Raw genomic sequence first — 27,984 nt, forward strand, 5'->3', positions numbered from 1 at the left:
GGATCCTCTCCTCGCAGTCCCCGGAGCTTCTTTCCCGCGGACGGTGGCGAGACCACAGGGACCGTGTTTCCCTATTCCTGTCGCAACCCCTGGACCGCCACCCCCACAGCCAGATGTCCCCGCGGGTCCGCCGGTGCCTTCCCATGTCCCGGCTCCCCGTCGACCGCCCAGCCCAGGCCATCCCCGCCCATCTCTGCTCCGCCTCCGCGGGGCGTGCAGGGGAGCGGCCGCCGTCCCATCGCTGCTTCCCGAGCGGCCGCCGCGGCAGCCCGCCCGCCCAGCCCGGTCACCGCCGGTCTCTGCAGGTGAGCGGCACGGAACCCGGGCTCCGGGGGTCGGACAGGGGGCGGCGGCGGCTGTGTGCCCGCCGTGTCCGGCTGATTCACCGCGGGCTGCCGCTCCCCTCCCCCTTCAGCCGGGACGCGCCCGCAGCGCGCCGCCGTCCGCCTTCCTTGGGGCTGAGGAAGGGCAGCATCGGCGACAGCCGGACGGGCTCGCTTGGTCCGGTTTTAGCCTAATTATTGTTTCCATTAGGTCGAGCACGAAGTTCCGTGGTGCATGTGCGAGTGCGCTGGGCGCTGCTCCCTCAGCAGGGCTTGTCTTTGCTGGAGAAAAGGGTGGAAATGCAGGGAAGGGTGGTGGGCGCGGTGCTGGCGGGCGCTGGAGAGTCCTGGAAAGGCGCGGTGTCCTTGGCATCGTGCTCGCGGTTTGCCCCCGTTTGAGGGGTAGTGCCTTAGTGCTGCAGATAAGGGCGGGGATGGGGGCAGGGGAGCGGTGTGGCACAGGTACACCGGGAGATTCGCCGGGTCTGTGCCGCCGCCGAAACAAAGGTCACACTAGTGACCCGCAGCTTCGTGGGTTTGACTCGTAACCGGGAGGAGTTTCACGGCTGTGGAAGTGTGCCCGCGGCGTGGCAGCAGTGGTGGGTTTTCAAGTGCGGAAGCGAATTTATTGTGTGTGTGTCTAGAGAGAGAGAGCGCGCGACTAGTCTATATGTCTGTGTGCTTCCAGCCTGTGAAACCTATAAAAACCGCAGTCACTACAAACTGCTGGAACTACAAACACAGGAAGTGTAATATCTTGGTCAAGGCGTGACAGGTTTACTGCATGAGAATGCTAACTAGACTTCTTTTAAAAGCTAGATCAAGATTCTTGCAGCATCACGGAATTCCATTTTCTCACCCCATATTCCCGCAAGTTTGGTCTTTTGCGCTATGGTTTAAAATAGAAAACTCAACCTAAAACATTGCTTGGGCTGTGATCCAATTTTAATAGATCTGTACTAGTGTTGGTGAAACTGTAACAGGAAGCACCTTTTTTGGAAAAAGTGCAAAGTAGGACCAAGACAAACGTCTCATTCTTCCTCTTAACCTGGCAGTTTGTCAGCACTTAGAGGACAATCTGCAGTCTAAAGGAAATTACAGTACAGAAAACTGCTCGTTTCCTTTCCACGTGTGTGTAGGGGAGTAGCACTGAAAATAGAGACCTGGTGCCTTCGTTCTTCTTTCCTTATGTTTTCCCGAGTATCTGACGCGTTCGGTTTCCAGCTCTGGTAACTCCTTTACACTTTTTCTGACCATCAGGACTGGATGGTACTTAAAATAAGTATTGTGGGCTAAGTACTCTGGAAAGCAGGTTCTTTTCCTGTTGTAAGCATATCGATATAAACTAACGATTGCCAGTTTACAATAGCACAGGTGGTGTTGTGTGGATCCCCGTTAGCCTACGAAATGTAACTTCACATGGTTACACAGGTATCGGGCTCTGTCACAGCTGTTGACTTAGTTTGAAAGGTAGGTTGATCTGAAAGCTCTTTGAAATTTTGGGATGTTTCAGCCCTGACTGAAGAGCTTCATCCAGGAAGAAATCACTATGCCTTGTTCAAGAAAAGTGTAACCTTGAACAGCTGAGGCTTTTTAGCGCTGAGAACCAGACTAGAAACCTCTCAGCTGCACGAGCTGAGCACACCCTTTTCCCCCTGCTCGCAGTGAGGTGCGCTTGGCTTCTCTCCCTGCTTGCGGTCCTTTTCTCTGGGAACTTTTGTTTGGCAGCGCCTTCCCGGCGCGCGCGGAAAGGCCTGGAGCGGCCGGGGACGCGCGGGCGGCGCGGGGCGGGGCCGCGGCGGCGCGACCTTTCACCCACTTCTCGGGCGCGGTCACGTGAGCGCGCTGGGGCCGGCGGCGGCTGGGGCGGCCCCGCGGCCGGGCCGGGCCGGTGTGGGATCCACGTCTTCCCCCGATATCCCGGGGGAAAGGCGGCTGAAGCAAGGGCTTGAATTAAAAAGACGAACAAATAACATCCCCACTCCCCGAAAAAATCCACAAATAAAACCCCCGCCAGTCAACAAAACTTCAAAGCTATGTATTTTTTTTTTAGCATTCCAAACCTATTGTGTTTGTCCTGCAGCATGCTGTATCTTAGTCCTGAACTCCGCATGTTTGGAAAAACAGGATTCAAATGACTGAACCCTATTTCTTCAAGTCTGGGTTGACTTTAATGTGAATGTCAATTTCAATATTTTTGCAGATCTTTAGAACCGGTTCTTCAGTCTTTCAGCCTCGTACAGGCTGAAAGACCTTATTGAGGTCTTTCAACCTTGTGCAGTAAATGGTCATTGGACTACTGTGAGAGCAATTAACTCAGTTTGCTTTTGATCACCACACATTGTTGTCCATCTTCCAGGATCTCCTAAATCCTAAAATGTGACATCTTTTATGTCTCGTATAAGTCCTGCCGTTCCAGAGACATTTGTTGTCATAGGGAAGATAATAATTCTTGCTTACTGCAAGAGCACAGAAGCTCATTAAGTTCAAAGGGCGAGAGAAGGGATAAACTTGTATAATCTAAATGCCCGGGTATGTCTTTTATAGCAGTTAAAAAGAAATACCCAGGTCTAAAGCCTAGTTTTTATGGAGTGGGGGAGGTTTTTACGTGGTACGGTAACTGTGCAGTGTTTTAGCAGAGTATGCTTCTCTCTTACTCAGTAAGATTATTCTGGATTTCTAGAAGGTCAAAGGATGTAGCTTGCTGGGATGTGGACAATATAACATGTATTGCAATAGAGGCTAGAATGATCTAAGAGGCCTAGGAACAATATAGTATGTCCTGTATAAGGAAAAAATCCCTAGGAATAAATCCAGTTGTAAGAGTTTCTGTTTTGATTTGGAGAATGTTGGTGGTTTGTGTTTGTTGGGGGCTTTAGGAGGTTGTTTGTTTATTTGTTGAAGTGTACATTTTGGAACCATCTTCTACAGGAGCATGCTGTTGGGAAGAGAAGAGAGATGATATGATCCAGTAACTGTCGGGATTAATATTCCTAAGGGTTAGCCTAGTAATTAATTAACAGATTGTTTGCAAATCTCCTGTACTTTGCCTGTTTCCAGATCAGGTGAGAAGACAACTTGCTAACCGTGGGTTTTCTCCTTGAAATGCTGGTGAAAACAGTCTGTTCTCTGAACCCCTCTCCAAGAAATCTTGATAGCATCTGTGCTGAGTCTAATGGGAGTTTAAAGCCTGCAGACAAACACTTGGTTAGATGTCTTAAACTGAAAGCTGAGCCTAGCATTGGAGTCTGGCCCCTGAAATTAACTTGCTTGTCCCAGTAGCTGGCAATCACTGCTTGAGCCCTCAGCAATGACCGAGTGGGGAGCACATGATCTTTCTGTCACTCCACAGTTCCTCACCGCCTTGGACGTGTGCAGTGTAAACAGTGTCATTCAGTGTAATGGAAAATAGTGTTTCAGAACCTGTCAGTGGCTATTTTCTCCATTGCCATCAGTTTTTCTGAAATGGTTCCAATCTGATCCAGCCCCTCTGAGCAGTTGAAAGCTGTGTGTGAATCAAAGCTCAAGCTGCTTTTCTTGACTTTCTGTTTGAGAGCTACAGCTGTGTGTTTGCCATTGCTACAGTGTAGTGTCTGTTAGGAGCTAGGAGCGTTGGAATGAGTCTGCCTCTTGGTGTGTCCTGCATTATTCAGGATCCCAGGGGCAGTAAGCTTCTGGGACAGAAGGTCTGTGCGTGACAAAGAGATCTCAAGCCTGCTTTTAGGGAAGACAGCTGTTGGGGTATGTTTATGTTGCATTCATTGGCCTGTTTGTCATTATGTTGCATTCATTGGCCTGTTTGTCATTATCTCATTCCATCCATATAGACCCGTTGCTCCAGTTTACTGCCTAGAAAGGGAATAAGAAAATTGGCCCAAGACTCCAAAGGAGATATCTGCAGAGGGTAATGAATAAATTCACCCACAGGTGATCTTGGGAAACTGCTGAGGTCAGGACACAAGCTGTCAGTGGGACAGCAAGTTACTGAAGACTTCTAAGCTGTTCTAATTTCAGAGTCTCTCCTGGGGGTGAGATTTGCTGTGGGTCCCAGTATTGCTGTACTTGGGCAAATAGAAGTATTCAGTTCTCCACCTTGGCTTGAACTACAGCATTTGTTCTTCTTTTAGTTGTGAAAAATCCTTAAAGACATTTGCAATTCCAGGAGACCACACCTGTCAGGTGTAGGTGAGGGTGGGAAGGATTGGAGCCAATGATTAGCAATAATCAAATATGAGAACTTGTCCTAACAAAAGCATCATGAGAACACCTGTCAGGTTAACTTTGTTTTCATCAGGGCTATGTTAATTCATCTTTTAAAGGAGAGTGACTCTTTGATTTTTATTTCTATGCCATAGTCATTAGGTTCACCTGAGAAGCCTTGAGTGAATTTAATCCTTGTGGCTAATTTTTGCACAGATATGATTTGGCTTCACTCCTCTCATATTTCCCATAAAGATTTTGTGTCTGTAAAATATGATTAGTCATTGTAAGATAGCTGAGTTATTGGTAAGACTTGGAAGCAGCAAGTATCAGTGTCGTCCGATATCCTGAAGCATGATCAGACATTATTGAAGGTTAGTAGGCAAGGAAGCAATTTAGAAATAGAAAATCAAAAGGGAATAACTGCGTCTGGTTAATCTTTATAGTAAGTTCAGAAGTCAGCACCTTGTGGAATGTCACATGAGCTAAGTATAAGCTCAATAAACTGTTCTTTTTGAGGCTTTGGTATCTTGATACCTTTTTGCATAAGTGCAGTATACAGGAAGGTGTCATTACCTAAGAGAATTTCCAAGAAACAGATATAAGAGACCAGACAGTCTTTTTGTTCATATGTTTAAATGTTCCAGCTGCATATTCTATACTGTTCACTGAAGATTCTATACAACAAGACCTGAATTTCCTTTGAAAGGCATAGAACTCTAGACAAATTTGCTGTTTGTTTAGATTTCTCATAAACTGAATGCTTTTTCCATAGCTTTAGTTTTAATTTTGTTCAACTATGCATAAAAGGAGCACCACATGCACACAAGTAAAAGCATTTTTGGCATCCTTTTGTCATTCTCTGGTTAGCTGCCTTACCTTATCGATCCTCTTGCAGTAGGGCAGAATTTTGGCATTTATGTGAGTGACTGACTCCCCACCACTGTCTGACCCAGGAGTGGATGGGACCTTGAGTTACCGAGTCAGTGCTGGATGCTGCTGTACAGTGTACTTCAGTGCCTGAAATTATTTTATTTATAGCAAACTCCATGAAAAACCTTCATATACTTTACTGAAGTCACATCAGTTTTATTATTGATAATACAGTAGTTTTTAATTTGATAGGAGCAGTCAGTGTTTTCTCTAGGTAGGTGTATATACATGTAACATTGAATTTCAAGCTTATTTTTTTATTAGGAACTTTCACAGTTTCCCACCAAATCGCTGCAAAATACGTGGCACTCAAAGTCAGCTCCAGAAATCTACCTGCAGCCTTAAGACTGGCAGGCTTTCACTGGACAAGGTAGTGGTGTTTAAAATACCAACATGCATTTGAAAACCTTGTATAATGGCACATTGGTGCTTTTCAGCGAAGGCAGAGTTACTGGAATAACATTGAAAATCTGAGATGAATCATTTTCTAAACAGTTTTTCCTGCAAAGTCCAGCTTCTTTTATCCTCCAAACTACTCATACATTTTTGTCAATTGCAGAAAACTTGGCTCTTTTCGAATATTTGGCTGCTGCTACCAATTTGAATTTCAAGGTACGTTATTTATTTAAAGCAATTGAAGCACAAAATTTCTTGTTCAGGCCTTAGTGCTCTATAAGTTTATTTTTTACAGCAGGTGTCTTACGAAAACTCCTACATTAAATTTCTTAAAACATCTCTGCATGTTTGATGGTTCAAGCCCTTAATCCTCTTACTGGCTCTTCACTGGACTCTCTCCAGTAATTTCATTTCTCTCGTTGGGGAGCCCAGAACTGGGCAGAGTTTTTGAGATGGGGCCTCACCAGCACTGAGTAGAAGGGCAGAGTCACTTCCCTCAACCTGGTGGCAACAGTCCTCCTAGCGTCCCCAGGATTCTGTTAGAACCCTCTGCAGCCTTTGCTGCAAGGGCACCTTCTTAGCTCACATGCAGCTTGCTGAGCTTTGCTTTCCAGCCAGTCAGTCTGGTGTGTGCTGCTGTGTGGGGTTACTCCTCCCCACATGCGGGACTTTGCACTTCTCCTTGTTGAACTTCACAAGGTTTCAGCCTGTGTTGCTCCAGCCTGTCAAGGTCCATCTGGATGGCAGTGAAAACCTTTAGTTTCTCAGCCACTGCTCCCAGTTTCATTCCCTGTACTTGTAAATCCATGGGCAGTTTCAGTTTGGTGGTTTTTTCTCTGGTGGGTGGGGTTTTGGTTTTTTTTGCATCCACTTCTGGGATGACTGTATATGTCAATTAAACCGTAGTAAGTGGCAAAGTGTGGAAATAAACGTGCTAAAAAGTTATTTGAGGATGTTGACACTGGCTTTGTAGTGCTTCACTATATATCATTTCATTGCAAGCACAGTCTAGGCCAAGTCAGCTGCCATAGTCTAGCCTGAATACTTTGTGTAGGTGGTACTGAGGGATTGGACTGACAGGACCATCAATAACAGAAATCCAAGTGAAATGTGTAATAATGCCTGAAGAGATTGGATAGACATCTCAGTGTTTGGAATTCTCTTTCTTTTGGTTTAGTGCCTGATATGAAATCAACACATTTGAGCATGAGAAGTTACTTAGTGATTTGTATAAAAAAAATGCACTAATAGTTTTGGCTTTCTGGGAGATAGAAAATGCAAATTTCTATAGTGATGGCTTACACCCCTGAGAGAAAATACTTGGTCACTGTCTCAGCACAAACACAGTGCTGATGTTCAAGTGTTTAAATACTGGCTTTGATTTCATTAAGTCTGTCCTCAGACTCTTAAAATTCAGTGATCTACCCTAAAGTGTCAAAATACGTTATCACTAAACATACAAAATAAACCTTTTGGGTGTCTGTTTTCTTTTAAAAGCTATAGCAAGCTCACCTCCTGAAGGGAGATCTGATGTGTGGACAGCTAAATACTAAATAAAACTTCTTCAATATTTTCAATATTTAAAGAGGTTTCAGAGTTAAAGCCTTTTACGAGAACTTCTGGGAACTCCAGAATTATTTTCCAGTTCTCTGTGGCTTCTTTTAACATTCAAACAGTAACTCTTACTGATTTGCATGTTAATAGAAATAGATTCCCTCCCCCTCGCTTTTCTCTTTTAAATAGACTGGTTTGGGGTCAGACCAAGACTTCGGGGTACTTGCTTAGTTTTCCAAAACCATTCTCCATTCAAGATGTCCACCTTTAAATGGAGATTTTAATATAGTTTTAAGTATGTTTACTAATTAAAATTGGGTTTCATGTACTTTCCTCTGATATTTTTCTCCACTTCCCATCTTGAAAGCTTCCTTAAGCAATGGCATTTTAAATAGTTTAGTATCACACTTTTTTTCCTCACTAGTCTGTATTTTAAACCAGAGTGCCAAGCTAAAATTTGAAGTTGTAAGTTTATTTTCAGAAAGGAATGAAGAGTTCTTTAGGGTCAAGTTTCAGTTGTGGTTTGTTGGTCTTTTGTTTCGGGTTGGGGTTTTTTTTGCTTCTAAGCTTGCCTAGTTGGAACTTGGCAGGAGTCAGAAGACAAAGCCTTTGTGGTAAGATGCTTCTCATTGCTTTATTGGTGGTACCTTGTATGTGCCTGAAGTTATGAGGGCTTCCAGGTAATTCTGAATTCAGAAATGCCATGATACAGGTAATTCTGAACTCAGAACTGCCATCATACCTATAATGCTGCAAATCTACCCACAATCTGTGAACACTCTTGGCCTGGGTGCCAAGGATGTCTGTCTGAGAGCTCTGACAGCATCAAACCTGTGTGTGGTGGTACATGGCCATGTTCTCAGAGACACTGTATGCAGCAGCCATTGCTTTTTGTAGAAAGCTGTCGATTTTTGGTTTTCCAAGTAGAATAGTTGGAGAGAATTGTTTTGTGAGCTTGGTTTGGTTACTGACAGTCATATGTCCTATCATATATATATATGCATATAAAAGCTAACCTATGAATAGGTGTCAGAAACCTGTGAGGAGAGACTGAAACTAAATTATCCGCCTATCTAGAAAGGGGAGTCATAGAATTAAGTCTTTCATTGAGGTTTTAGGTGTTTGGGATCATGTGAATGAGACCTCTTCAGTTTTCCTCTGCAGTTGTTAATTTCCTTTGCAGGAGCTCTAGATGTGAAAATTGTGTATAAGTAATATGTCTCTCTTCATTAGGTGTTTAGAATCCTGACAAGGAGAAATGGCAGGGGGTTTTCTATTCAAGAGGAAGAGTAAATGGGGGGAAAAAGTGAATTGCATAAGCCAAGCAATGTATGGGAAGCAGAAGACATCCTCTTAAAGCCGAGGATTTGCTTCTTTTTGAGGTGTACGTGGTGACTTTACTCTTTTTAGCACTATCCATGTAAAGCATATGAAATCTACAAAAACATAAAAAGATTCATACTCAATAGCATTTCCAAGAGTAACTGCTTCAAGAATTAATACCTTGTTTTGTGCAGTGTACTGTAATGCAGTTAGCTTTTGTGTCATGGCTTGATGCTTTTTAAAATGCACATGGCAGTTCCTTCACTGTGCTTCAGAGAGACACTGCCAACCACAGGTAACTTCTTGCATGCCTGACTTAAATGGAAGCATCCTGCACATGGGACCTCTCTTAGCTTCAGATTTTCCAGAGCTGAAGCCCTTACCTGCTTCTGTGATTGTAGCAACATGTAAGCCCTAACACCGACTGTTGAGTGTCTGCAACCTGAAGTCATAAGGTGTCTGAGTTAAACCTCAGTCTTTGCAGTGTAAATGTCCTGAAACTGCAGAAATAACGTAACAGTCTGAGGATGCTTTATGCATAGTAGATGTAGCAGCATAGTTTTTCAGACCATCAGCACACAGGATTTTTAGTGTGCAATGTATTTTCTTGACTTAAAAGTGACATCCAGCCTAGCAGTGTTTGTTTATAACAATGAGTAAAAAATTGGACTTCGTTTAGTTTGGCTCAAGTAGAGGTATGAAAAAGGAAGCGGAGAAACATCTGCAGCTGTTACAGCATGTTTGAATTTAAGGAAAACCAGATAAGAGCAAGGAACAGGCAGTTTTCTTCTTTAAATAAAAGGAAAAAACTCGCAAACAATCAATAAACCAAACTTTAAGGGGTGTGTGTGTTTTTTTAAAGATACATTATTATCACGAGAGAACACTGAAAAGAATGAAAATAGCCGTTTCCGATCAGTTGTAGAAATTACTGTGCCGGGGTTTTTTTTTCCCCTTTGAGTAAGACTGCCAAGCTGCTAGGGAAGTCAAAAGCTGTTGTTCATGGCTCTCTGTTGGGAACGAGGTTAATTAGTGTATGCTGTGCACAAATATGCTGCAGACCCAAATGCCCGCAGTTAGAAGACGCTATTGTTTCGGTGCTGGCTGAGTGATTGATGTGGGTGCTGCCTTAGGAACAGTGGCAAGTCAAGTTTAAAAGTCCAAGGCTCCGCCTGTGCCCTTTTACCTACTTTGCTGGCGAGCACGTGGCAGCGCAGGAATGCAGCGAGGGGAAGCGTACCGCGGCTTATGATTAAATTGGCCTTTAAGGAGGGAAACAAGTGTTCAAAGAAGCGGGCTTCGGGAAGCCTTTGGTATTCCGCCATCATAATTCAGGGCGGTCTTAAAGGCTTATGGTTTTCTTAAGTAAAGAAAAGGAATATGAAAAGAAACAAGCTGTTTTATTGTTTCACATCTTAATGTCAAGCAGTACAGTCCTAGAACTGGACTGTATTTGTTTTCAGGGCTCGTTTGGTTGATTCAGGATTAATTCTTGCTGGATTAATATTTTTTTTCATTTGGGAGTGAGGAATATTTTCCTTAATGAAGCTTATTTATTTCTATGAGAATGCTAAATTTTAATTCATTAAAATGTCGGGGTTGACTATTAATGCTTAATGCTATTTATAATATTTTTCTGCCTTGGACTGTAAAAACAGCATGTGCTTAAAAACGAAAGGGTTCCTGAAATTCTTTCCATTCAGAAACAAAGAGGAGGTCAAATACAAATTTCCAGGCTGAGAAGTCACAGGGTAGTTGAAGGGTAACAGAAACTAGTTGATCTTGTACTTAAGACACTGGCATTCCAGAATACAAAATTCCGTGAGCGGGCTGAGCAGAACCTGCTGGCCCTTCTTGAGACAAATCCGGGTGCCTGATTCTCTGTGTGCAGATCCAGTTAGGTTCGTTGTTTGTTCGGGTTTTATCATCCCAGTCTTGATAGGGCCACTAAACATATGATAAATTCTTAACTTTGAATGCTTTTTCAAACCCTGCTGAGTTCCGGTTAGACCCTGTATTACTGCTGCCTCTGCCTGTTTTATTGCTCACTTGTCAGCTAGTGATGAACAATTTAAATGAATGAATGGACAGCTGACTTGGACTTCCTCATACTTGCCTACAGCAGGGCCCATATAAGTAGTTATTAGTGACAGAGTCATTAAGTACTACAAATTGCAGTTGTTACTAGGGCACGAAGGGCTTGTGTTAAAGCTTTTGAAACTGGTGTTCAAAGCTGCGTTTCCTTCTTCCTGTTTTTTCTTCCTTGTTATTTTAATCAGACACTGCACACACATAAATCAGTTGCGTACTATCTGTAGGATACTGTGAGCTTTAGCTGCCTTGATTCACCCAGCACACAGCTTCTAAAACTTAAGCAGTGGCTGATAGGTTTGCGAGATCTGTGAATTACTATTAGGCACTGTAGCAGTAGTTGTATTGCAGAGGTGGATCACTGTAGGCTGGTCCAGGGACAGGCATGTTAAATATTGCAAAGAATCCATGCCTGTTGGTCAGCAACCTTAATAGAAGATGTGCAGCAGCACTTACCTCATTCATCTCTGCCAAATATTCCTCCTCTTTCTTTATTGTGTATTTATTTCCTAGGCCTACTGTTATTGCGGCATTCCCAGTGCTTATATTCCCTGGTTGTCTACTCGTACACCTTTGCACCCATGCTTTGTGTTTCAGATGACTTTGATATAGTAGAGTATTTACAGACTAGAGGAGCAGCACTACAGTCACAATAAAGTGCTTTTGAAATGCCCACCTAAATTGCACTGGTTGGTCCTCATGTGCTGTTCAACAGGGGATGACAATCTACCAGAATTTCATTACTAGCTTTAGGTTTGCAAACAAAATGTGAATTTTAGTATTTAGGATTTTAAAAGGGTAAAAGTTGTACTTTTTTTAATTTTAATTACATAGAAATGCCAGTGCAACCTTAGAACACTTGGTATTGATAATGTGTTTTGTACCAGTGAAAATCTTAATCTAAAACTTACCCTTGAATCCTGACCTACAGATGGGGTAATAAATTCCACTACCATTTAGTCACACTTCTAGGAGGATATTGTTTTTATGGCTATGCATGAAAGTTTTAGTAAGCTAATAAATCAAGTTGGACGAGAGACCGACTTTGGAATCATGATGGGCTCTTCAGGAATACATAGTTTGGACCATTTCAACATTATACATAGAGTCTGTCTGCAAAAATTTACATTCTAATTGTATGTGCTCCAACAACATTAGTCTGAATTAATGATTAGTAGGAGTAACTTCCAGGGTGTTCACGTACAAATGCTGGTTACAGAAACTAAGAAAAGCTATGGAATTTCCAACAAGTTTAACAAGGGGAAGTGCCAGATTCTGCATTTGGTTTGGGGTGCACCTTGGATGTGTGCACAGGTGGGGAATGAGGTGCTGGAAAGCAGCACTGTAGAAAGGGACCTGGGGGTCCTGCTCACTGGCAAGTTGAATCTGAGTCAGCAGGGCCCTGGCAGCCAGGAGGGCCACCCGTGCCCCGGGGTACATCAGACACAGCATGGCCAGCCGGGCAAGGGAGGGGATTGTCCTGCTCTGCTCTGCACTGGGGCGGCCTCACCTCGAGTGCTGGGGCAGTTTTGGGTGCCACAATATAAAAATGATATAAAGCTATTAGAAAGAGTCCAGAGGGTCTCTGGATGGTGAAGGGTCTAGAGGGGAAATGATACAAGGAGTGGCTGAGGTCACTTGGGCTGCTTGGCTTGGAGAAGAAGAGACTGAGGGGAGACCTCATTGCAGCCTGCAACTTCTTGTGAGGGAAGGAGGAGGGGCAGGCACTGATCTCTTCTCTGGTGGCCAGTGACAGGATCCGAGGGAACGGCCTGAAGCTCTTTTGGGGAAGTTTAGGTTAGATATTTGGAAAAGGTTCTTCACCTAGAGGATGGTTGAGCACTGGCACAGGCTCCCCAGAGATATGGTTGCAGCCCCAAGCCTGACAGAGTTCAAGAGGCATTTGCACAACACTCTCAGGCACATGGTGGGATTCTTGGGGCTACATTGGGTTTCCATTCCAACTTCCAGTTGTTTTTGTTTGAGTCTTTTATGGCTGCCCAGTATAATTGTCTTCTGTCTGTATTGGCATGGTTGTTGATATTTGTTTGGGCAGTTAAACTGAGCTGCAATTCCATGAAATTTCATCATAATTTCAAATTTCTATGGGAAGGTAATTTTTCTGACAGTTGTAATTTGGTTTCCTCAACTCTGCATAGTTTTGATTTTCTTAGTTATTCGCCAGTCACAGCACAGAGCCACAGGGTCTATAGTCTCTTATTGCTTTGAGTAATCAGTTTGAAATTAGGATATGAAAAAAATTTTGGGAGAAGACATGGCCAGCAGCAGCTTTGTTCTTCCAGCTGAGGTGAAAACTTTAGATACATTTTGTTTCAAATAAAACATCTGAATTTTCTTCGAGAAGTAAGATGCTGTATACCTGTGATATGCTTTTCTAAATGCCATGGCTTTCACTTTCTGTTCTGCTCTGATTTTTTTATGTATTGCATGTATTAGGTGATATGCAGCTGTCTGTGATGCTGCCAAAACACCCAAGTTACTCGAGTGTTTTGTTTCTGTTTGCAGCTGTTGTGGTTAGAAGAGGTGCCTTAATTAACCTTCAGGACACTCAGACTGAAGCACAAGCATAGCCTGTAAGGAAAAGGCAAGTACTGTATGTAAATTTTTCATATTTGGAGATCTTTGCCAAAATTATGGTGTAGAAAATATCTTGCTAGAAATGGGCTAGGTCCTGGTTCCTTTGGACAAGAAGGAAATACTTGTTTTTAACTTTGTTTTTTGGCAGAACTCTCTGAAAATGGCGGAAGCTCATCAGGCAGTAGCTTTTCAATTTACAGTAACTCCAGATGGGATTGACCTGCGTATGAGCCATGAGGCACTCAAACAGATTTACCTGTCTGGTGTCTATTCATGGAAGAAGAAGTTCATCAGATTCAAGGTATACTAAACTAGTGAAGTCCACCAAACTTCAGGGTTATTTAATGTTTTATGAATTTACTGAACTTTGTTAGGGAAAATAGATTTTTTTTTTTTCTTTATGGTAAGTGAAGTTCCTCATTGTGAAAGACTTATGTGGGGTTTAGTGAGGACAAGGGGTACTGAGGAAGATAGCACTGGGTGATACTATGTAGACTGAAAGGGTGCATATTTTTGATTTTTTCTATGGAAGCAAGATGAAGCAGATGCAGAAATTAACAACAGCTTTAACTGACTCCATTCTCTTCAAAGTGTGCCGTGTAATTATGTAATATTTTAGCAGAAGTCAAAAATACAACTAGTTGTGACCTTTAGTGTCATACCTCTTAGAGGTACAAGGCTCCACTCTTTATTTAGGCTAAGTAGTATTGTTTCTGATGAGGTATTTGATGATGATTTGTTTGCTGTGAATTTATTGTTTTGTTCATGAGATTATAATTGTAAGTATCTGTTTCATTAGTAGCAAACTACATAAGCTACAGGCTGTATTCCACATTTCTTTCAAAAACATAAACATGTTAACAGCAATCTTACTAAAATTTTCTTATAAAGCTATGACAAGGACCGTTTAAGTTATATAAAACAAAATTAATTCTGGTTCTCAATGTCTTGTTCAGTAGAATATTTTTGCCATGTATTCATGCAGAAAGGTCTAACTCAGTGTAAGTTGAAATTATTGAAGTGTCATTTGTTTTAGAGTTGTTAGCTTCAGTATTTTTAGTAAGACTTGCAGCAGGATCAGTGATTTCTACAAGAGAATGTAAAAGTTCCTTTCATTGTTGATAACATTGTTACAATTTTCTGTAGTAATCAAACTTAAGCAAATCCATTCCCTACCTCCTGAGATAATCATATGTAAGAAAATGTTGGATAATCTTAAGTACTTGTTTATAACTAAATGACTTAAATGTGTTGATTTTTGTTTCTTTCCATGGTAATATGAAGTCAATCACTTTGGTATGAAAAAATTATGTGAAGGCTTTTCTTTCCAGAATGGAATTATCACTGGCGTTTATCCTGCGAGCCCATCTAGCTGGCTTATTGTAGTTGTGGGTGTGATGTCAACAATGTATGCCAAAATTGATCCTTCCTTAGGAATAATAGCTAAGATCAACCGAACGCTTGATACAACGTAAGTAGGCTGAAAGGTTGCTGTTCCTCTAAAGGGAGATCCGTTTTATTTGCAGCTACTCTTAAAGTTCCTGTTAAAATGTGTCCATTTTGGAACAGTATGTTTTTGACATGGTAAGCCAAATAAACAGATGTATGAGGATATGAAATAGGAAGGTGGTTGTACCAGTATTGCTGCATTGTTTTCTGGGTATTTGGGAAGCACATTTAGGAACTTTTATGGCCTTTGATGTTGCTGCATGAAAAGGTGTTTGGAAAGGAATTTATGAAAGCAGGGTAAGCCGGCATAAAGCTTGTGTAAGGCCTGCCTGTAGTACTGTTAGACTTCTGCTTGCAATACCAGCTTCTCTTTGGAACTTAAATGGACACTAACTGGCGTATGCTGGCTTTTGTTTTCAACAGTGGCTATATGTCAAACCAAACACAGAACATTGTGAGTGGAGTACTTTTTGGCACAGGGCTTTGGGTTGCCCTTATTGTCACAATGCGCTACTCCCTGAAAATGCTGCTCTCCTACCATGGTTGGATGTTCTCTGAGCATGGCAAGCTTACTGCTGGCACCAGGTTGTGGATGGTAAGGATATGTTGGCTTCATTTCATCTTAACTTCTAACTGATCAGTATTCAAAGCCCTAAGAGAAAATTTTGTAGTTTTATTCCTTTCTTGTGTTTTTTGTGTCATGGGACAGGAGGCTGTTAGGTAGCTATTTCTACTGTCAGCTTCTAATGCTGACATATTCATTATGGTCTTCTAGAAAGAAGAGTAAACACTTCAAGAATAACTTCTAAATTTGCCAACACCTTGGGCCTGTGTGACTCAATACCTACTTTTTCTCTATGTGCAAGTACATCTTAAAGATCTTGGGCTGCAAGCACCAAAGAATCTTATCCTCACAGAAAGTGCTCCCCTAATTCTTTGTTGTAGTGTTAGGGTTTCTAGTTATCCATTATAAAATTATTCTCATGCTTCAAGAAAATATTATTGAATGTCCTTTCAATTGATTTATTTGTATGCCTCCAAAATGGGTTAGGGAAGAAGCATAAGGTGTAGGTAACACGTTACGCAGTTTTCAGATAAGGATAAGGTGAGAGTGGCATTTCTCCTGTGGGTTGTTGTGGTGCTTTGGAAAAGGATTCTTAGAGGATGTGATAGGTATAAAGTGAGAAAATGTAGGAGATGTAGGTGCTGCAAGAGATGAAGTGGGGTTTTACTACTTGGACTCAGTTGTTCCATCTCACTTTTGCCCGTATTGTTGTAGAAATAGCTTCATTTCTGTACTGTGCTAAAATTAGTCTCTGCAGCCTCAAAAACGAGCGGATGTACACTAAACTAAGCACAGGTCATGATTTACTATGGGAGATGTTCAAGGGCAGGTGTCCAGAATGGTGTACACTAAAATAGAGTTTAATGTTTATCTGTTACAAATGGAATTTCTAATTGGTGGTTTCTCCTGGAAGCGGTATCAGCCTCGTGACTCGAATTCATACAGTCCAGAGGCTCTGAATGGTAAGGCTCTTTCTGTCAATTGCTTGGAGCTGTAGCTGCCTTGGTTTTCGGCATGTCCTACCAGATAGATACTTTAAAGCTCTTAATATTGCCTTACCAACCTTAAAACAGTACGAACTGTAATGCTACTTACCATGCTTTGTTGCATATTGTATTTATAAATTTTGTCTATCATATATGTTGCATATGTATTTTACTGTGTATTATATATGTTTTAAAAATACAGAACACTAGAGGTGTTTGCCCAACAGTGTCTCATCTATACTTACTATGGAGGTCTATTTAACCAGACCCAACAAAAGAGAAGACTGGCTTCACTAGTGAAACAGCTCCGACTAGCTTAGCTTTCTAGTACTGTTTTCTCTTCAAATGGTCATGCAGATCAAAAACTTGAACTCTGATTTTAGTCACAGTACAAAGTATTTTTTCAGGCTGGTTGGAAGTCTGGTGGCACTTTTAATCAGCATATTTCACCTTGTAAAGTCAGATTTCCTGTATCCGTATTAAGGGGAAGATCCAAATATTAGTTGCTGTTTTAAAAAATTAATTTAAAAGTGGTAATAATGCGTGAACAAATGCAACGTACGTTAGAATGACATTATTTGTCATGTCTGTGTATGAAATCAGAGATGTAACGAAATGTGTATGTCTGTCAGATCACTTTATTGGTCTCAAGCTATTGTAAGTTCTCTATTACAAGTTTTCTTAAGAGATACTGTGAAATGTGTTTGCTGGTTTTTTTGCAGTTGAGCAAGTACTCTCTGAAAAGGCTAATTTTAGCCTTTTATGGCTTAAGAGTTCTGGAATAAAATTGTCTCTAAGTACGAAATTAGATTTCCTGATGAAAAGCTGAGCTTTTTCTTTCCCGCCCGTTTTCAAAATTATCTTGTCCTGAAGCACAACTAGATTTCATTGGGCAGATCACTGTGGCTTCTGATGGCTCTGATACAGATTCATTTGCAGGGAGGTCTTTGTTGCTGGTAATACTGTGCAATTCTTAGTTGTTTTTGTGCTGCCTAAAATTATCTTCTCTAGCTGTGCTGACCCAGGAAACTGAGAGGGAGGAAAAACTCTGCCTTCTAACAGTTTTGGTAGGAGTTTTCAGAATTTAGTAGTGAAATGACATCCCCTGTTTTATTTCGTCTTGTCTGTTGGCTTGTGTATACTATCCTGTGTATTGGACCAAGATTACACTTTGACAATAAAAGTTCCACTGGATTGTTTGTATAACACTTGACCTTACTTTCATGCTGAAATAAGGTGGCAGTATCAAAATCCTTTTGTGAGTAGCCTGGAAGTTGCATGGTCTAGAATTCCAGCTTAGTGTGTGCTGCAGCTGAAAAGTGGTGGTAGACAGAAATGCTGCTTCTGTTTTCACTCTCCTATGGAACAGGATAATATCTGAAGCTAAGTTGTCTCTGGCTTTTTTGTGTTGTTGTTGGGGGTTTTGTAACACAAGCACTGAGTATAACACTGGCATGCTTGCACAATTTGGTATGTTCAAATCATGCAGTAGACTACCTGACATTGATTCATGCTTGAATTAACCACAGCCCTATTATTGATGTTGAGCTGTAACTTTGGAAAACAATAGACCATGATACCAAAGCATAAGTATTACTTTTAAAGAGTACTGTAGTTATCTAGAAACTTTAGGTGAGTCACAGGCTTGATAATGATTGTGTTTTGAAGCACAATTCAGATATGTTTGTAGTATCTACTGTGTAGTATAGTAAAAGATCAACTGGTAGACTTGGTCTTTTTAATCTTTCCAGAGGGAATGTACGAAGAAGTGCTAAGTAACTGTCTTTATATTGAGATCAAGGTGTGCAATACATGAACAGCAATCTTGCCTGTGACAGGAAAATGACTGGGAAGTCAGGAATGACCATGCCTATCTTGCTCTTCCACTGACATGTTGTTTAACTTTTAGGAAGTTAGTTTCTGTCAAGGCCTTTTTTAACTTGTGAAACAGTGATAAATATGGTAGCTTCCTAAACCTAGTACAGTATAATTTACCAGTGCAAAGGACTGTGAGTTACATTACACATTTAATCTGTCATTTTTCTTTTGTTGAACCTAATAATTTGATGTGTGTATTTTGGTTTTGCTTTTCTTCAGGCCCTTGTAAAACTCTTCTCAGGGCGTAAGCCCATGTTGTACAGTTTCCAGACATCTTTACCACGATTGCCAGTTCCAGCTGTTAAAGACACAGTTAACAGGGTATGTACATTCATCAATTTATTTTCTTCAGTAACACAGAATCCATACTTAGATGCCTTTTGGGGTGTTTTTGCCATGTCTCATGAAATACTGCATCGTGGTACTAATATAGTGTTACAGGTTCAAACTTCTGCATGGAGATTAAAATGAAGGCTGTGACAAACCAGTGAAACTGGTGACAGTTTGAAGCCAGTGTGATTCACACTGGATGACATGATGCCTGTTGTTGTAAGGCTGTGCCACAAAGTGTAATATCCAGGGTTTTTGAAGCACAGCACTTTTGTGATCCTCCACAGGCTGTACAGTGTGTGTTATTAAATGGTGTGTTATGACACAAAACCTTGTAGTAAAGTGTGCAAATGTGACAGTATGTCACAGAAACTGAAGGTTTGATTTTTAGAGGAGAAGAAAATCTCTGCTACTGGAGAAGCAGCAGGTCTTATCCTTTGAAAAGGAAAATATCTAGAAAAGTTACCTCTTCCACTTGTGTTTTGCTGACAAATGTCTGAAAAAATACTTTATTTTTTGAAGTTTGAATATAGTATTTGCAGCCTTATGGATTTAGACTGGATGATCTTTGTTTACTGTTAGAGTGCTTTATGTAGGAATGGTGAGAAGCTATGTATTAATTCCTCTACTGATGCTGATTCTTTTCCTGTGTTCCAGTATCTGGAGTCAGTTCGACCACTTATGGATGATGAAGAGTTCAAAAGAATGGAGGGTCTTGCCAAAGATTTTGCATTTAATTTGGGACCAAGGCTTCAATGGTATTTGAAGCTAAAATCCTGGTGGGCCACCAATTATGTGAGTAGATAAATAGAAGGCTCAGTTGTTCAAATTACATCATTTGTTTCCTGGGGCTCTTTTTGGCTTAAGTTCTATTATTTCTGAAATGTAAAAGCAGGAAATTGAAACTGCTTAAAATTTTTTTAAGTACTTGTGACTTTGCACATAATTTGTGTGATTTGGTAAACAGTGTGGTGAGCAAAGGTGAATGAAACTTGAAAAAATGAATCCTTATTTTGCATTTTGTTGTTCTGGAGCATTTTGCTGTTAGGATTGCTTTTGGGGTTTGTTTATTTGCCTTTTGAGCTTGATACCTCAATAATGGGCCTGACTACCTAGGTAGTTTAGAAGAATGATTTAGAACAATTTTTTAATATAAAGCAGCTGAGGCATATGTAAGAAAAGTAAAGAATTGTAGCAATACAGTGTTTGGCCTATCTTTTCTTTTTTTTCTTTTTTTTCCTACCAAAAAGAAAATCCAACCCCCAACATCATAGTGAGACCTGTAATGCAATTCCTTCTTGATATATTATCTGCCATAATAGTGCCCAGGTAGCTTAATCTGTCCTGGCAAAGGCTGTAAAGCATTCAGGAGACATTTTAAATATTAAATATATTATAAATATAATATATTTAAACATTCAGGACATTTTAAATATTATGTGGAGATCATGACTTCTTTGGAACCTTATCAGCAAGATATAGTTGAATTTAATTTAGTTCTCTCACCCCTTTTTTTCCTTGTTTTCCCTGAAGCTTGATAGAAAATAGCGGGGCGGGGGGTTGTTGTCTGTTTTAAGTAGGGAGGCAGAGTAGCAGTTTCCTTCCTGCTTCTGTGTGGAATGTTGTCTTGTGGAGCCATCAACATGGAAGACATAAACTGTGGAGATAATGGGATTTGACTGCTTTTGTTTTTCCTTCCTGCTGCAGGTTAGTGATTGGTGGGAAGAATATATCTACCTTAGAGGACGTGGACCGATTATGGTTAATAGTAACTATTTTGCAATGGTAGGTGAATCCTATAAACATTTCTGGCAGCTCTTACTTCTTGGCATTGTTCTGCTTAGAAATCTGTTGCCACTGAGTATGCAACCTTCATTTTTCTTCTAGTATAACCTGCAGCCAGTATCTTCAGGTACCTTCAAGTATGTCACGTGCTTGAAGTACTTCAAGTACACCTATCTTGACAACCCTAGCACAGCTGCCACTTTGGCAAACTCATGCAGTAATGACTTAAACAGTTTTGTCTTTACTGTAAAAAGCAATCTTTCAAAAGCTCCATGTAAAACTTCATGGGTAACACAGTTGAAGGAGGTGTGTGCTCATACTAGTAAATGCCTGTACAGGAAGTAAAATTGTAAAAGACTCTAAAATAAAAAGGAAAAAATAAATATGATGGTCTCGGATCAAGTTTTATGTAGCATTGTCTTTTCTACTCAAATGATTAGTAATGTTTAAGGAGATTGTGACTGCTGAAGAAAAGTTTCATCAGCTCACTGCATTTGTGCACTTTATATATTTTAAAGCCTTCTCTGTATTGTCCAGAATAAGCTTTTAAGAATGTGGATGAGAAGTACAATCAGGGTTTGTTCTTTAAATGTAGTCTGGTAATCATTAGCTTATGATTCTTCTCTACTTTATAGGACTTCCTTTCTTTGTATCCCACAACTCTGCAGGCAGCTAGAGCTGGTAATGTTATCCATGCCATCCTGCTCTATCGGAAAAAACTGGACAGACAAGAAATCAAGCCAGTATGTATATCAGTTTAAATGGCTGTTTGATCTTTTTCCAGCACAGTCTATGAGTAGTTGATCAGTTTTCAGAATGGGAGAGGAGTGGAATTGTCTTACTGTTACTAATTTTTGTGGTCCCAATCACCTCGGCTGTCACTTGAACTGCACATGGGCAGAAACTACCAACTATGAAAAATACAGAATTGGCTGGATACAATACAGGAAGGTTGGGTTAAAGGACTGGAGGCCACTTGACACCAAGAGGGGGCCAGTGGGAGCTTAAGATGATGATAAAATCCTGTGTTGCACTAATTTCTGGGTAGCAAAGATAGGCAAGCTAAATCCCGTTTGAGCTTCTGTTCTGTCCAGTGGCTGTGTATTGTAGCAAACAATTAAGTAGTTTTAATCGAGGTTGTGGAAGGGATGTGATTAGTTGTACAGAACTCCGAATCTGAGAAATGTGAACTTCTGTTCCTACACAACCATAAACAGCTTAAAAGGATTAATTGAGGGGTAATGCATGCTGCATGTGTAAGTTTTGCATCCAGACCAGCCATGGAGAGCACTTTGGGTTTCAGATGCTAGCTAGCTTCAGTCTTCCCTCAGGAAGGGTGAGCTTTTGGTAGGAGGGGAAAAAATCATGCTACTGGAATGTCCATGGAATCCTTCAAATGTACTTCAAGGAAAGATGGTGAGCAAGGAGGAAAAAGCTCTACACTGCATTAATGCATTATAAATCTCATTATTCTGAAGCCTGTGTTTAACCAGATCCAGGGGTTTTTTCTTTACTTCTTAATTTTCCAATCATATATGCAAAATGACATTTGAATGTATGTTTGCATCACAGATTCTTCTGATGGGATCTACTGTTCCACTCTGCTCAGCTCAGTGGGAAAGGATGTTTAATACTTCCCGTATCCCGGGAGAGGAATCAGGTAAGCAAGGCCAGCCAAGGAGAATGAGCACCTTGATTGAGTTAAGGGCTTAGTGTCTTTTCTACTAGAAATCTGGTTTCCAGATAAAGATCTGAGTGGCACAAGTGTACATCAATACTGTGTTCCAAGACTCAAGATGTCATGGATTGCTGTAGAGTGCCTGGATGTTTTTCATTTTAAGACGATTTGGAAGCTTTTTCAGTGGTCTTTCTCCTTTACTTAAAAAACGAACTTCAAGATACTGTTGTCTGCCCTGTTTTTTAATTTATAAATAACATTTACTTCTCTCCATTTTCCCAAGCTTAAGATGCTTTTTGAGGTCTTAATATTAAAAGTGGCATTTTTTGTTGCCTTTTTTTTGTTTTTCCTAAGTTTTGTCACTGTAAAAAGAGTCAGATTGCATCTAGAAGGACTTACCATTTGTGATCAGCAGGTGGAAGAAAACATTGCTATTCATTTTCTTACTCTTTGAGAACTTCACAGCAGATTTTAGTGGAGACTTGTGCTCTTGTGTTTTTCTACAAAAGCTTAAGCTGTATCTAGGCTTCTCTGATCATGTCATATGCTGAAGAGCCTCTTAGAGCAGATGTCGCATGTTTATCCAACAGTGCATCATTGTGGCAGGATCACAGTGAAATACAAGCAGGAGTTATTGTTCAGTCACCTCCATTGGGAGTGCATGGACAGGCTGTCACTTGAAGACAGGATATGTTTGGTTTACTTTCTGTGAGACCTGTAACTCACTCTAAGCTTTCAAACTGCCTTTGAGCATGTTACTCCCACTCAACTACAGAATTCAAAACAAAGAGTTTCTGAACACTGGGATGTGCCCACTCTTCCCTGCTGAAGGGCTGATGTTTGCTGTGCTGTATGAAGTTGGATAAGGGGGAGAAGTGGCATTGGGTAGTGGATAAAGCAGGAGGTGCACGTGTCAGATAAGGACTTTGCTAGATTGTTGAGGAATTTTATTTCAGCTGTGCCTCAGCCAGCTTTATCTGCAAAGTGAAGAAAAGAACATTCTTGGTGTGATTACTCCCTGTCATAACCAGTAGCTTAAATGGATGAGCAGTTTTATAAATCTCTGTTGGAAAACTGTAGTCTATGAGCTACTATTATTTAGAATACTTCAATACTTGACGTACTGAGAGTGCAACCCTTGCCCCTTCCCTGTCCTCAATAAAATAAAAGGTATAAACAATTTACATTTGGCGTTGTATTTGGTGTTCTTTCAGTCTAAAATGAGTTTTGCACAAAAATGTAGAAGTGGCTCATTCTAACTAACACCTGATTAAAATACATCCTCTGTATCTTAGTTCTCCTCAGTTCTCCTGTTTAAAGTCTTTCAAATTAACTGTCAGTATGATAATAATCTTATTTTCCTCCTAAGCATGTCACATTTCTTATTACACTTTTTCAATTTTTCTTTGTTTCTGTTTTTCTGAAGGAAAAACAGTTGTGTCATTCTGTATATGTCTAAGTGAGTTGCAAAACCATTTTTCACACATTGTCATGAGCAGCTTCATTCCTTGTACCCCGTTTTCAATTATTTTATATATATTATATTCCTAAAAATAAAGGGAAAAAAATTGTTGACATGTGTTCATATTAACTGGTGGTAAAATCTTCATGAACATTTTATCCTATCACTTGAGCAGTGGTTAAATATTCATTATTTTTAACACAACACACTGTGGAGTGAACCACTTCACCTGTGGTTTGATACAATGCCTTCATGATTAAATTCAGGCTTATCCCAGTTAAGCCATATAGATAGGAAAATGAGGAAAAAAATGTGGCCTAGTCTTCTACTTCACATAGCATTACACATTTTGGCTATGTATGGAGTATTCACTCTGCATCTGCCAGGACAAATGTAAACAAAAGCTGATGGTATAAATTTGGGGTTTCTTAAGACTCTTCACGAGTTGTCTAGCACCTGAATGCAAAAGATTTAAAAATACCTTTCCTCATACTCATCTAGCATGTTCTTTTGCTGACTGCTTCACCAGACTGCACAACTAGTGCTTGTTTTTCAGATACAGAAATCCAGCTTTAGTTGCTTAATACTGGCCTCCAGTGTGCAAACTGGTGGTGCTATATATGCAAATGATTGTCAGATCTGGGTATTTGACTGATTCATGCTTTGTAATGAAATAACATGGGATGCTGAAATAAGTTGTAGTGCATGCAATGGGCATTTGATGTCATTGAGTGCATTAGTGTTTTGAGACTTCAGCTTTGTGTTCATGTGAGTGATTGCAATTCTAGATACCCTCCAGCATGTGAAAGACAGCAAACACATTGTTGTGTATCACAAGGGCCGGTACTTCAAAGTGTGGCTGTACCATGATGGCAGATTGTTGAGACCCCGAGAAATTGAACAGCAAATACAGAGAATTCTTGATGATGATTCAGAACCTCAGCCTGGTGAAGAGAAACTTGCAGCTCTTACTGCAGGAGATAGGTATGGTGGCTATTATTTTTTAAATAAGTTTAGCATTTAGAAGTTGTTGCATAACACAGTCATTGAACTTTGGATTTGGAGTTTTAAAATAGTCTGCAGTCAGTTGTGTATACCTTGGTCACTGATTTTGTATATTGGTGATGTGTAACAGTGTTTCAGTCATTTGTAACCATGTGGAGTTAAAGAAATTTTGCAGTGGCAACCCTATATGTGGATTATTGTTTTTACTGTTGTCTTCTTCCTTGTAATAGATACTTTCTTTTGTTTAGTTTTAAGTGTAGATGATCCATGCTTTAGGTATTGCATGTGCAGAGATGTTCAGTTTCTGAGGATGAGGTTTTGCACGTGTGATGATGAGTTGAATTGGTTCCTAGGTTTACATTGTACAAGTACTGTCAGAGCTGTTCACAGCTCCCATAGTTTGAATGCAATGAAAGTAATTGTGTCAAATACCACAGAAGTAGGAGGAATGTCTCATAGTGATTTTAAGTGTAATAAAACATAGCCAAATTTATGTAATCTGGCTATAAACCAAATTTTTTTTTTACAGAGTACCATGGGCTAAGGCTCGTCAGGCTTATTTTAGCCATGGAAAGAACAAACAGTCCCTAGATGCTGTTGAAAAAGCAGCATTTTTTGTGACATTGGATGACATCGAGCAGGGGTACAGGAAAGAAGATCCAGTGAGGTCACTGGATGCATATGCCAAATCACTGATACATGGCAGATGTTACGACAGGTGCAGTATCGACTCCGTGGAAAATACCTTCCTCTTTTTTTTTTTTTTTTTTTTTTTTAGAATTTGGCTAATACATATGAATTAGTGATGAGTTATAAGTTTATAAATTCCATAGAATCACAGAGGGGTTTGGGTTGGAAAGGACCTTCAAAGATCATCTAGTTCCAACCCCCTTTGCAACAGAAAGGGGACAACTTCCACGACATCAGGCTGCTCAAAGCCCAGTCCAACCTGACCTTGAACATTTGCAATGACAAGGCATCCACAAATTCTCTGGACAATCTGTTCCAGTGTCTCACAAGCCCATTGTAAAAAATATTTCTCCGTTATAACACATCTAAATTTACCCTCTTTCAGTTTGTGTCTGTAGCCCTGTGTCCTGTCACTATGAGCCATGCTAAAAAGCCTTTCTCAGATTTTCTTATAAACACTCTTTATATGTTGAAAGGCTGCAAGAACGTGTTCTCAGAGACTTCTCCAGACTGAGCAGTAAGTCTGACTCTCAGCCTTTCTTCATGGGAGAAGTATTCCAGCACTCTTGCCATTTTCATGACTCCCTTCTGACCCAGTCTAACAGCTCCATGTCTTTCTTGTGCTGAGAACCCCAGAGCTGGACACAGCTCTCCAGGTGGGATCTCACCAGAGTGGAGTAGAGGGGCGGAATCCCGTCTCTCGCCTGCTGGCCACACTGCTTCTTAAACAGCCCAGGACATGATTGACTTTCTGGACTGCAAGTGCACATTGCCAGCTCGTGATGAATTTTTCATTCCCAGGTCCTCTGTGTCACTGTTGGGGTGGTCATGACACACACAGACAGTGCCTCTTTCAAGGGCCAAAAAGCCATTTATTAAACAAAGCAGCCTCTTTTATACACTTCTTGTACGTTACCATTCGTGTTACATATTCACTACAATAGACTCACTGGCTATTACTAACTTCAACATACTACCACTGGCTACCTATAGCATCAGCATTCAGGCATTCAGAAAAGTAACAGGTGCAGATCTGTTGCTGTTTTCTCCTTCTACTGTTTAACTTTCATGCTTCTGTTGATACTACATTCTCATGGGTAAAAACTAATTGTTTTTCATCTCACGGACTTTTCTCACAGTCCTTCTCTAGCCAAAGTAACAGGCCTGAGCTATGATTTTACAAAGGCAACAAGGCCTTCACTTTATAAGTTTTTGCTTAAACTGCTAAAGAGCTGCTAAATCCATTCATCCATCAGTCTGTTGATGCTGGGCATTGTCTTGACCCAGGTGCAAGGCCTTGTAGTTGGCCTTGTTGAACTTCATGAGGTTTAGGTTTCTGACTATTTAGTTAAATGTTCTTAAATAAAAAAGGATAAGAACTACTGCATTTGAATGTGAATTTTAGAGAGAGAGGAAATTACAATATAGAAGTGCTTTTGAAATGTACAAAACCATTAAAAAACCTTGATTTCTTTTGTAGGTGGTTTGATAAGACATTCACTCTTATAGTATTCAAAAATGGCAGAATTGGTCTGAATGCAGAGCACTCCTGGGCAGATGCTCCTATTGTTGGACACCTGTGGGAGGTGAGTGTTTGGTACCAAGAGCTAATGCAGATGATAATGTGATGTGGTCTTGAAGCAGCCCTGAAGGTCAGCAGCTCCTTTCAATCCCTTGCATGCACATTGCTGATAAGTGACTAGGGGCCTATGTCTACAGCAACTGTAGAATTTGAAGAAGAACCCAAACCTTTGCTTAAAGAGGCTGCCTTTTTTGAGGGACAGCATTTTAGTGAGCTTAGCTGTTTCCACAGGAAAGTGATACAGCTCCCCATCTAACTTTCCTATGTTTTAAATCCATGGATTGCTGCCTCTTTGATATGGCATTGTATTTTTGTATACACATACTCCTAAAGCTCTTAAGCTTTCTTGTGCTTACTTTCAAAATTTAAAAAATTGTACAGAGTTTAACTTTTTCTCTGAGCATTGTTTGATAAGCTGCAGATTGATATGCTGTTGACATTATCTCTTGTATTTATTTGCAATGAATAAATGCACTTTGCCAGGTCTGTTCATATGCTTAGTTTAATACTTGAAATCCTATTTGATTTTTTTCCTTTTTCTTTTTGAAGCTTAAACCTATAAACAATTATGTGACTCAAATCAATTAAAACTGTTTCAAAAGCATTAGTTAATTTTAGTTTCATATGTATTTGTGCAAATGGGTCTTAGGTCTAAACTGGTCCCCCAAGTAATTTCCTAGTTCTATTATAGAAGTGTTTCCATGTGTGTAAGAACAAAAAAAAGCCTCATTGCATTCTCCACCCAGGGAAAAAAAAAGACCAAACTGATTTGAGAGTGACTTGACAATGCAGTGTAGACTATCTCAGTGAAAGAGGGTTACTTTTTTTGCTTTTAATGAATGATAGTGTATTTTTTAGTTCATATATCTGTACTTAATATTAGTTGGTACATTTTCTGCTAAGAATAAGGATGACTGAAACAAAATAAGATTTTATTTTCTATAAAGTTATCTGTTGTTAGCTTTTTACAGCTTGTCTATTTTTAAAATAGAATGGACTAAGCTTTATTTCATAGTTGTCATGTTCTGACCACTAAGTCAAATGAGAAAATGAAATTAAAATAAGAGATTAGAAATAAATCATCAAGCTTTTTCTTTCCATATTGAGCAGATTCAAATCTTTTGGTAATTCTTTTTGTTTCTTTGTGGGTTTGTTG

The 27,984-nt window shown here is 40.4% G+C and overlaps 1 protein-coding gene across 3 annotated transcripts in view; it reads left to right on the top strand.

The window, feature by feature from the left end:
* The first annotated feature begins 213 nt into the window (after positions 1-213).
* Positions 214-27,984, top strand: part of CPT1A (carnitine palmitoyltransferase 1A) — a 39,434-nt gene continuing 11,663 nt past the window's right edge. Inside the window, exons 1-13 of one of the 3 annotated variants that reach the window (XM_032112033.1) lie at positions 214-305; positions 13,347-13,434; positions 13,567-13,719; positions 14,750-14,889; positions 15,291-15,462; positions 18,516-18,617; positions 19,284-19,421; positions 20,334-20,411; positions 21,047-21,154; positions 21,984-22,071; positions 24,340-24,535; positions 25,086-25,274; positions 26,727-26,832. In XM_032112033.1, coding sequence (XP_031967924.1) covers positions 13,579-13,719; positions 14,750-14,889; positions 15,291-15,462; positions 18,516-18,617; positions 19,284-19,421; positions 20,334-20,411; positions 21,047-21,154; positions 21,984-22,071; positions 24,340-24,535; positions 25,086-25,274; positions 26,727-26,832 — 1,458 coding nt within the window. In that variant the 5' untranslated portion in view covers positions 214-305; positions 13,347-13,434; positions 13,567-13,578. Of the gene's footprint in view, positions 306-6,010; positions 6,069-13,346; positions 13,435-13,566; positions 13,720-14,749; positions 14,890-15,290; positions 15,463-18,515; positions 18,618-19,283; positions 19,422-20,333; positions 20,412-21,046; positions 21,155-21,983; positions 22,072-24,339; positions 24,536-25,085; positions 25,275-26,726; positions 26,833-27,984 lie in introns of those variants that run through there. The other 2 variants (XM_032112035.1, XM_032112034.1) reach the window with 2 other exon arrangements.

The sequence above is a fragment of the Corvus moneduloides genome, chromosome 6 (genome assembly GCF_009650955.1).
Source record: "Corvus moneduloides isolate bCorMon1 chromosome 6, bCorMon1.pri, whole genome shotgun sequence".
Taxonomy (NCBI): Eukaryota; Metazoa; Chordata; class Aves; order Passeriformes; family Corvidae; genus Corvus; species Corvus moneduloides.